This window comes from Callospermophilus lateralis, chromosome 4, assembly GCF_048772815.1.
Source record: "Callospermophilus lateralis isolate mCalLat2 chromosome 4, mCalLat2.hap1, whole genome shotgun sequence".
NCBI classification, from domain to species: Eukaryota; Metazoa; Chordata; class Mammalia; order Rodentia; family Sciuridae; genus Callospermophilus; species Callospermophilus lateralis.
The window spans coordinates 107,913,004-107,924,842 of NC_135308.1; the positions used below are offsets into that span (position 1 = coordinate 107,913,004).

Here is an 11,839-nt window from a genome sequence, read left to right on the forward strand (position 1 = left end):
ACCTGTTTCCCATTTTTTTGGCCATCCCACTGAGCATTCCTGGGCCCAGTCACCTGTGGAGGAAGAAGAGAAATAAGAGGAAGAGGGCAGGAGAACAAAGAAAGCCTAGGACACATAAAAGGGCAGAACACCTTGCTTCTTTAGATACCAGGATACCAGTTATGATCCCCTGCTTCCTCCCAGGAGAAGACTATGTTTTCCATTTTTAAATAAACCCTGACTTATATGCTTGCCTCAGCGTGCTTCTCTAATGTTCAAACTTAAAAATGTGAGGAAGCAGAACTCATCACTGATAACCAGTGGTATCACTAGGACAGGAAGCTCTGTGATTTTATTATATACATAAGTTAATAAAATATTCCAAATAAATAAACTAGACCTTTTGTAATTAGTTATGTTTAAAAACATGTAGCATAATTCCTAAAGCTCAGCTAAAAGTTGTTGGGTATGTTTTTGTTTTTTGCTTTATGAGACATTTACATTCAGGTGAAAATATTTAAATATATAGATGTGTTTAAAATTATGCAAATATTTCTAAAGGATGGCTTCCATTGTTGTTTATTACAGTAAATCAGGACCCTGGGAAACTTTTACTTAAGTAAGGGATTGGGAGACCTGAAAGAAAAAGGAATGTGGAAGTTTGAGGGAAAACATAGTCTAACAACATTTCCCTTTGAGCTAAGTGGATAAGTTAAAGGTCTGAAAAATAGAAAGAAATAAATTATTAGAACCCATGCTATAACTTAATATTTATCAAGTCAGAAATGCAGCAGAAAATAATTAAAGCAATAGTAAAGTATACTAAAATATCTATCTTTTTATCTTGGTTCATTTTTCAAGTGATTCACTTGAGTCTTTATTTGATTGAAGGATTTGGTTCTGTTATGCTCAAATTCGGGAACCCCAAAAGACCACCAGAGACCAAGATCAATGTAAGCAGCAAAGAGGTGTGTGTTTATTTCGAGTGAGGTCAGTCCTCCACACACACAGCAACTAGTGAGACTGAGAGGCCCTGAGCCCAGGGTTTGCAGCAGTTTTATACACTCTTTGGGGAAGGCAGGGACTTCACATACATCATAGCATCTCTTAGCAAATCATCACACACCGCAGAAAAATCATAAAACAATTCTAAAACAGGATTAGCACATTCACTGGTGGGAACAAGTTGGGTAAAGGGTGATTGGTTAGTACAAGAGGGGGATTCATTTGAACTGATTGGTTTAAGCCTCAAGGGGAGTATGTGCTGAATTACATGGTTTCCCAACATGTTATCAACCACCATAAACTACTGGGAGGGTCATCTGGCATCCCAGGTATTTTCCCTATCTCATGCTGATTGGTGGTTGCTAGGGGGTTGCTATGGGTCCTTACCTAGGCTGACTGAGTCAGGGACACCTGGAGCAGCAGATCTCTCCTGTTATTTGTAGATAAACAACTCAGCAGGGTGGGTATGTGCCTAGGAGTACTCTGTGGGTCTTTCCAAGGACAAGGGTCATGCCCCCTTTGTTGAGAGTCACAGTCAAAGGGGCCCCAGCAAACTTTCAGACTGCCAGCTGATGATTGGCTCACAGCGGCCCCAGCAACATCTAGCTTATTGGCTCCTCTGCGGTGATGCTCATTGAGCTGTTTCCCCGCCCTTTCAGACTACCAGCTAATGATTGGCTCACAGCGGCCCCAGCAACATCTAGCTGATTGGCTGCTCTGCGGTGATGCTCACTGAGCTGTTTCCCTGCCCTTTCAGGCCACGGAGCTGCTCATTGGGGGACTTTTTTGGCTCCACCCAACTGACCCAGCCAATCGGCCTCAAGAGCAGGAGGATTGTGGGAGGTGGAGAGGTTGGTTGTTGGGGAGTGTGGCTTGTGGGAAGCCGGTGGTGGCAGTTGGGCTCTGAGGGTTTTTTCCTGAGGAGCTGTTTTGTTTGGCGTGTGTGGTTCTAAAAATAAAGTTCGTTTCTTTTGACAAGTGGCTCCTGAATTGTGCCCAGCCAGACTGCGGCACCCTTCCTTGGACAGGCTTTGCTCTGAGGTAGAGGCTAGTTTTTCAGTTCTTTGGATAACTATTCATTTAGGTAACTTCCGTGTACCTGAAAAGATTTATTAGATAATTATAAACAACTTTATTAAAATAATTTAGTGTACATTTTTAGAGGTGGAAATGGTGAATTAAATCCAACTATGTCCATTTGATTATTTTCACTAAAAGTTTAATTAAGTCTTTTTAGGAAAAAATATAAAGACAATTAAACTTTTAATTTGTGAAAATAACCAAATGTATATAATTGTTTCTCTCTTTATTACCTGTATTCTAGACCCATCCATTTATATACTAATGTTGAACTCCTGATGCAGAGAAAAGACCAATGACTTCAATTTTAAATCAAATTAAAGCAAACTTGTATTTGTGTACACAAATGTTGGCCAGCGACTGTCTCACCCCAAATCCCAAGCTAGAGATCAGTCCCCAGCCTTCCAGGGACATGGTTTTATAGCACAAAAAGTTGTAAAGGGGGGGCATGTTTTGAGAACTTACAGATAACAGGATTTTGACAAGCATAATACAAAGGCAGATAGTAGGTTAATGATCTACATGGCATAATATTTCAAGGTAGGGAGTAAATTCAGATCCCAACATCAGAATTTATGAGGCGCTCCTGAGGTTTCAGAGAGGGTTGTTATCTGGTCAGGGAAAGCCAGGCATGGGTGAGTTCAAGGTACAGGCAGGAATTCCAAACAGGTTTAGAAATCGCAATAATTTATACTAAAACAGAAATTAACTTTTCATGACTTTGTGATGATATGGCTCTCAATCTTAAAATGGAATTAGGTTGGGTTCACCACTAAATCTCAAAATTTATAAACAGGTTAAAACAATGGTCCCTCAATTGTCTCCTGATTCTAAGACATCCCATGCTCATTTTCAATTCCAAAGGCAAACTCCCTAAAATAAAAATGGTGGATATTGAAATTTCCATCTTACATACTCTTTCAATGAGTTTAGTTGGAAGTTTCAAGAAAGTCTATGACTTCAAAATAGTATGAAATGCTTATTAAATAAAGGATGTATTGACTACAGCTGATATTTTTACCCAGTAGCCCTAGGAATAAAAACCTGATACACCATTAAGAACTGAGAAATGTATGAAGACATGGGTTAGTAAACATCCTGATTTGAGTATTATTGTGTGTATATGTATTGAATATCAGAGAGTACACCATAATTGTATTTAAATTTTATGCATCATTTGAAAACAAAAAAGAAATTACAATTTGAATCTATCTAGGTAATCACTATAAAAATATTTGTAAATTAATGATTCATTAGATATAATTCCAAAAGAGTATTTTGGCTAATAGATCCTTTTATGTTGTAATCTTTACACCTCTTTAATTATTGTCGCCTTTACTTACATCAGCATATCAAAAGCATATTCTTGAATTCTTCACAAACTTAAAGTGTTATCTTTCACTGAGTGATAAGCAGCTCCAATAGCATGTATTTGCTGATTGAGAGGTAATGGTTTTTACTTCTCCTACATTACATATGGAAAAACTAAGTCAAGAAAAGTTTGCATGATTTATGCAGCATTCTAGAGAGTGTTTGGTAAACTTTTACTAAACCAACTTAAAATATCTCAAAACTCTATTTTAACCATTAGTCTTAATGTCTCCAAATGCATATAGTTATCTAAATCCCTGTGTAATTTACACATACTCATACCTCAGTCTTCTTTCCTTCCACATATTTTTATTTTCAGCAGAGATTTTACTTTCTTCTGGACATGATTCCTTATCTTTTGAATTCCACAGAAGTAATCTTATCTATGCCATAATATTTTTGTAAACTTTTATTATAACACTAATTACACACTTTGTAGCAATATTTGGTTTATATGTATGTGACATTTAGGTAATGAAAACTTCTTAACACTAAGGATTTTACTCTACCCAATGTCTGGAACAAGATAACTATACAATATGTTGAATTAATTAAAGAATAATATCCATCAAGTTACACTTATGTGAAGTTCAAAGTCATGTTTTGGGAATCTAATAGTTTATAAGAAGATGTTCTTTACAACTTGGATTGAAAGATTGAAGGAAGTTACCATAGTAGAGAGGAATATTTTATGTGAAAGAATAAAATGAAAGGTGTCCAAGAGTGATAAGACTTTTCAAGAGAATCTCCTTCATGAGGTAACTGATGAGGTAGAAAAACATGATCATGACAAAAGTATGAAACTGTTTTTCACGTTTTTAAGGTAAGGTTCTAATTTGTATGAGGTTCTTAAATTTTGTTTTTTGAGAAACACAAAATCTTGTGTAATACATCCCAGAAGACTTCTTTCACCTGCTGGTTCCTTAGAGTATAGATGAAGGGATTTAGTAAAGGGGCAATTGAAGTATACAGCAAAGCTACACCTTTGGATACAGTCACTCTTTCTTTTGCAGATGGTTTTATATACATAAAGATACAGCTACCATATGTCATGGAGACCACAATCATGTGGGAAGTACAGGTGGAGAAAGCTTTGGTCCTCTGCTGTGCAGAAGGGAATTTCAGAATGGTCCTAACGATGCAACCATAAGAGAGAATCACTAATACCAACGTGATTGCAAGTGTCAGCACAGCTAAGACTAAAGACATCATTTCAAGGACATGTGTGTCTGTGCAAGAGATCTGTAGGATGGGAGATGTTTCACACATAAAGTGATCAATGATTTTGGAAGCACAGAAATCCAGCTTGAGTCCCATGACCAAAGGGGGAAAGATGATTAAGAATCCAGTTGCCCAGGAGCTGAGCACCAGTAGGTAGCACACTCTGCTGTTCATAATGACTGGGTAATGCAGAGGTTTGCAGATGGCGACATAGCGGTCATAGGACATGGCAGCCAGGAGGTAAAACTCTGTAACTCCCAGTAAAAGGATAAAAAATAATTGAGCTACACAGTTATTATAAGAAATGGTTTTGTCTCCATTCACAATGGTTACCAAGAATCTGGGAATACACACTGTTGTGAATATGACTTCCAAAAAGGAGAAATTACGGAGAAAGAAATACATGGGAGTCTTGAGGCGGGGATCCAGTAGAGTGAGAAGGATAATGATTAAGTTCCCTGTTATGCTCAACGAGTAGTTGAGAAATAGAAATAGAAAAATCACAATTTGCATTTGTGGATCATCTGACAGTCCTAATAGAAGGAACTCTATTTCCATTGATTGGTTCTTCATTTCTTTCTTGTGAACCTTATCAAATCTGTATAGGAAAAGAAGCAAAAATTAAAAACATATGCATTAGAACACACACAACACACACATATACAAAAACAGAGATGGATATACATTCTCAAATTTATTCATTTGAATTTTCTTTTTTAGCCAGAGTATCAGATGACACAAAATTATATGCTATAGGTTAATTCAAAATATCTTTCAGTCTGCTTTCTTTAATATCCAAATTTTCTCCAGAGTTTGAAAGATGTATAATTTTTGTAAATATGCGCTATTTCCAAATGACCTCTTACTTGTACTTGTAATTTAAATTAATAATTTATTAATTATTTAAAATTAATTTTCCATTACTTTTAGCATAACTGCACAAATTGTTCTAAGTTTGTTTGTCTTTTTATAATGAATATCACTGATGTTTCAAAATCAGGCTTATATTATAGTTACTGTGATGGTAGTGACTTAGTTCTATAGATTTCTAATACTTGAAAAATCTACTTTTATTGTTTTTTTTTGAAATATTCTCTACAATAATAATATTCTATTAGTTTATCAATTTTTGTATTTTTTTTAATTTAAGGGAATATTCCTTTACCAGCAATAGAAAAAATGATAAAATCACATAAATTATATATTTTAATAAACAATATTTTGTCCTATTTTTAGATAATCTTATTTATTTTTCATTTGTAGTGGGACACAATATCTACATTTTATTTATTTATTTTTATGTGGTGCTGTGGATTGGTACCCAGGGCCTCATATGTGCTAGGCGAGCGCTCTACTGCTGAGCCACAGCCACAGCCCTAGATAATCTTTTGAAACATCCTCTTTTACATATTTATATGATTTGGGCACTTTGTTTTACTTCCACCATATTATTTATAACTCTTTTGAATATGAAGAAGAGAATAATATTTCTTAACCTTTTTACATATAGGAATTCTATTTAATTCTATATTATTCTATTCCTCTGTTTGATTAAATATGACCATCTCCTTCATTATATGCATCATTTGTGGACTTTTAAAAGAAATGGGTTACTAAAATCCTGCGTTTTATCTTTATTTTTTTTGCCTTTGTTTTATTACTATTGCTTTTCTTTCCATGTACCAACATTGCTTTTCTTTTATAATATGGACAAAACACTAGTATTTTTCATGCATAGTGTTATTTTCTGAAACAGATATTAATGAGTAGTTTTAATAATTTTTCATAAAAACTAAACAACTGTATTCTTCACCAACTAAGTGGTCACAGATTTTTACCAAAATATTGCATATTTATGTCATTGCTATATCTAAGATTCCCATTTTTGCTGTTCTGATTTTCGAGCTTTTCTAGGAGTTAGTCCAATAATTTCTGAAACACGTTGGTCTAATAGAGTGTTCTAGATCCATGCCATGTCAAATTCTAAGGAAGAATTGCTCCATGTTTTTTCCTACATCACTTCATCCATGCAAATAATTCATTAAAAAGGTCAGAGAAAGAAAATAAAGCAGATTCAACAGTATGTGAATTACTTTTCAGTATATAAAGTTAGGAGTTACCCCTTATTCATTTGCTTTGCCTTCTGATTTTGAAATTAAATTAAAATTATAGTGAACTTACCTTTATTGAGCTACAGTTCAGTTTGAGCTAAAATTCATTCCCTTCTTTGACAATTAAATTTGTTTATATAATAATATTTTTTCATCCAATAAGATTTATTACCAATGATTTTTGTGGAAAGAAGCAAAGTAAAGAATTTCCACCTTTCCTCAAATTCACATGCATTTGGAAACTTGGGAGTTTACTTTCAACAATTTTAAGAAGCACTTAGCTTCCCTTCCAGATATGCTGAACTTTGCTATTATTCAAAACCTGAATTGGATACATGCTCTTTGAAATGAAATAAAAACTGGGAAATGAAATATAAAATCACTGTTGAAATATAAATAACTCTTCCAAGAAAGAGATACATGTTACAGTCACATCATTTTCTACTTACTACAAACTCCAGGGAATCTCTTAAAATAAAACAAAAACAAACTCTTCTCTGGGGACCAGTGTTACAAAAGTAGTCATTATTGTCAATAAAATGCCCCCTGTAGTTTAAGTAAAAAATGAAGAGAAAGTATCCCTGAGGAGTATCATAAATGACTAGGAAAAATCAACAAAATGTTTAACAGGAACACCAAAAATTCACTGTCTGGGGCAACTATGGAAAATCCCAAAGTAATTTACACATACAATTGAATGAAATACCCACATTTAAAAGCATGAATGGGTCTTAAAACTAGTATACTGAGTGAAAAAAAAACAGACAGAAATTAGTTTTATAATCATAAAATATAATTCCATTTATATTATTCTGGAAAAGATTGAACTATTAGGACAGAAATATAATTAGGGAGTAGTTCCTTGGGCTGAAGGTAGGAATTGTCTAGAGAAGTATCATGAGATAACATTTTGAGGTGACAGAAATATTTTATATTTTGATTTTGACAGTGGTTGCATAATTTCATGTTTGTCAAAGTTCATCCAACCATACACCCACAAAAGATGAAACTTATCATTAATTCAAACTCAATCATCTTTCCAACAAAATCATTTATATATAATATATCTCTTTATTTTGTTTTGTTTTATTTTATTTTGTTTTGTTTTGTTTTATTTTATTTTATTTTATTTGTGATGCTAAGGTTTGTACCCAGTGTCTCACACGTGCTAGGCAAACACTCTGCCACTGAGCCACAACCCCAGCTCTTAATATGTCTTATTTTTAACCTGGTGTTTGAAAGACAACTTAGGACAATACTGCCTAAAATATGAGATACTAGCCATTTTTGGAAGGATATATATTTTTAATTCAAGTTAAATATTCAGTTTCTAAGTCATACCAATGACATTTCAACTAATAAATATATACAGTAACAATAAAAATGTAATTGGAATTTTGATAGGGTTACATCAACTTTGTAAATCATGATGGGTTAATATGGACATTTTAACTATAACATATTAACTAATCCATGGACTTGGGAAGTCTTCCATTTACTTATATTCCTAACTTTGTTTTATCAGGGGTTTAAAGTTTTCAGTGCCTAAGGCTATCAACTTTTATTCATTTTATTATTATGAATAAATTTATTTTTTAATTTCCTTTTAATATTTATCTTATGTATTTTTATCCCAGCCCAAAGATATTTTTCTTGAGAAATTTATTTACAATAGATTGCATAACATGATCAACATCATCAGATTAATTCATTTTTGATGTCTCATTGTAAAAGACAAAGATGCATGTTGCTAACTTTCCTTTTCTGTGACCAAAGTACCCTACATAAACAAATTACAGGAGGGAATTGTTTGAGGCTCATATTTTCAGAAGCCTTGGACTACACATGGACAACTCCATTGCTCTCATAGGAGAAGAACACAGAGGAGGAAATTTTCTCAGATCATAGCAGGGTTAGGAAGCAGGAGAGGGTTGCATAAGGAAAATGCACACTTCCAGGGCCTGCCTCCAGTGACCCATCCCTTCCAGTCATACACAACCTGCCTACAATAGCCACCTGCTGAGAGCCATAGTCAGGTAGGAATGAAGCATGACATTTTTGGTTCAAAGGTGATGCCAGCAAGCCATTGAGATGCTAATGGTTATGTTAAGATGTGTACTCAATTGGATATTAGACCCCTTCTGTCCGCCTCAGTCTGCTACTTTGGAGCTCTCTCGGGAATCCCGGAGAGTATCCATTGGTTGGGGAAGTGAAGTAAGAGGGATTTCCAGGGGAGGAGGGATTGCCAGTTGGTGTGGTGTGTCCTTGGAGAAGGCCACGTGAATGGCGTTCTCGGGAGTTTTGGAAATAAAGGAAATAAAGTAGTTACTGCTTGAGTGGCTTGTGATTTTGTGCCCAGCCAGACTGTGGCATTTGGTGGTGCCTACGGGGAATGCCTGAATCTTGGGGGTAAGTGAAATTGCTCGCCCCTGAGGGAGAGCGAGAGAATGGGTGACCATTTAAAAAACAATGTGTTCTTGTTTTGATTTATTTTGTTTTTGTTTCAAGCTGCCAATCCCTAGAACTTTCTCAGGCAAACTGGGAAAAATGGTTGGCTCAAGGTTTGAAGTTGTTCGGCCCTGAGGAAGAGAAAATTGATACAACAATTTTTTGTTCCGTTTTTGTTTCATTTTGCTTTGGTTTTGTTTTGAGTTATCTGTTTGAGTTGCATTATCCTTGTAGCAGAAATATGGGGTCAGAAATTAGCAAAAAACAAACCAAAAGAATGTTAAGTAAATTGTTAGAGGAAGGAGGCACCCCAGTAAAAGCAAAAAGAGTCAGGGCATATGTTGATACAATACAAAAATGTAGCCCATGGCTTTTTAAGGAGGAGTTGTTGAATATATCACAATGGGACCATCATGGTGAAGATTTAAGGGACAGGGAAAAGAAAAACCCAGGAACTCTGTCAGTTGGCAAATTGCCATTGTGGATGATGATGCAATTTTGTTTCCCTAGTCCAAACATTTCAGTTTAGATTATGGTAGAAGACATATTAGATCAGGAAAAAGAGGAGGCCTCTCAAGATAGTCAGAAAGGGGAAGAAAGTTTAGACCAAAAAAAGCCATCAGGGGAAAAGTTACAACAGGAGGCTGCTACTAACAACTTTCTATCACCAGAGGGCGTAAGTGTCCAACCAACAGCGCCGCCTATGAGACCCTCAACCCCCGTAGCTGATAGATGGGATCCTGAGACAGGACCTCAAAGATTAGCATGCCCTGTATTTGAGGCAGCAAGAGGGCAGCAAATTCACCATGTTTTAGATTTCATAACAGTGAAGCAGCTAAAAGAGGCTGTAACAACCTATGGTCCTCAAGCACCCTTCATCATAAACTTGGTTGAATCCATTACCAACTTGAACATGATGCCAGCAGATTGTACTAGTATCTGTAAAGCTGTGCTAAATGGAGGACAATATTTGTTATGGAAGGTTGCCAATGAGGAATTTTGCATGGAGATGGCCAGGCGAAATGCAGCAGCTGGTTATCCTCAGAGAAATCTATATATGTTGTTAGGAAAGGGACCTTACAAAGGTCATCTGTAACAAATTGCATATGATCTGGCTATATATTCACAGATTGTTGCAGATGCAGTTAGGGCATGGAAGACTTTACAAGGACATGGAGATTTACAAGGTCAATTATCTAAGGTAATACAAGGAGCTAATGAACCTTATGCTGAATTTGTAGATAGGCTTATTCAAATAGCTACCAGAGTTTTTGGGGATACAGAGCAAGCAATGCCATTAATTAAACAGCTAGCCTTTGAACAAGCGAACAGATGGTGTAAAGAGGCCATTAGACCATGGAAACATGGAGATTTAAACACATATATCAAATTATGTAGAGACATTAATGAACAAGGGCAAGTCCTGGCAGCTGCAGTATAACAGGCTTTAGATGCCAGGCCTAAAACATGCTACAATTGTGAACAAACAGGACATTTTAAAAGGAGTTGCCCCATAGGAGGAGGGTTTAACAAAGCTAGGTATCAAAGGAGTAGAATACCAGGTATTTGCCCATGATGCCATAAAGGGAGACATTGGGCTAATGAATGCCATTCTCAAACCACCATAGAGGGTACTCTGTTATCAAAAAACGGACAAGGACCAGGTGTTTACCCACAATATCGTGGAGAAAAGCATCAGGCTCCATTGCCAAAAAATGGACTGGGGGGCCCAATGCTCCGGGGCCCACAATATACGGGGCAATGGAGGAACCCAGCAACACCATCAGGGTAGTGCCCAGGACACATTATCCAATAAATCCCTCATCAAACAAACCAGAGGGAGCGCAGGGTTGGACATCTGCACCTCTGCCAGAGCAGTACTAACTCCAGAGATGGGAGTTCAAATCATTCCCACAGGAGTAAAAGGACCTCTTCCCCAGGGAACAGAAGGCTTATTATTCGGATGCAGTTCTTCTACACTAAAAGGACTTATGATAAGTCCTGGGGTAATTGATCCCGATTATGAAGGTGAAATAAAAATTATAGCTAAATCTCCAGGAGGTATATGAGTAATTTCACCAGGAGATAGAATAGCACATTTATTAATAATACCCAGCCTACATGATAAATTTTCCAGTAGTAGTATAGAAAGCGGTTCCAGGGGATTAGGCTCCACAGGTGTAGATTGGGCTATGCTGTCTTTAAATTTAGATTCTCACCCCTTGCTAAAACTAAATGTTCAAGGACATGAATTTAATGGGATACTTGATACAGGTGCAGACCTTAGCATCATATCTCTTCCAGAATGGCCAAAACATTGGCCATTACAACAAGCCACTCAAACGCTTTGAGGCCTAGGAGTGACAACTAATTCCCATAGAAGTGCAATGGTATTAGATTGGAAAGATCCTGAAGGATGTGAAGGAACTATACAGCCATATGTATTGGATCATCTTCCTATAAATTTATGGGGACGAGATCTCCTAGATCAATTAGGTTTGACATTAACAAGTAACATCAATCCTAATGTGCCCACTGCTAGGGCTAGACAAGATTTTAGGAAAGAAAAAAGATTAGGAGAACAAGAACAAGGTATAGCAGCATCAATTCAAATAGATCAAGGA

The 11,839-nt window shown here is 36.1% G+C and overlaps 1 protein-coding gene across 1 annotated transcript; it reads right to left on the reverse strand.

Moving 5' to 3' along the window:
* Positions 1-4,284: 4,284 nt before the first annotated feature.
* On the reverse strand, positions 4,285-5,232 carry LOC143396939 (olfactory receptor 6C6-like). Its single transcript, XM_076852948.1, has one exon. It carries the CDS (start codon positions 5,227-5,229, stop codon positions 4,285-4,287), a length of 945 nt encoding a protein of 314 aa, XP_076709063.1. The 5' UTR covers positions 5,230-5,232.
* Positions 5,233-11,839: the final 6,607 nt, after the last annotated feature.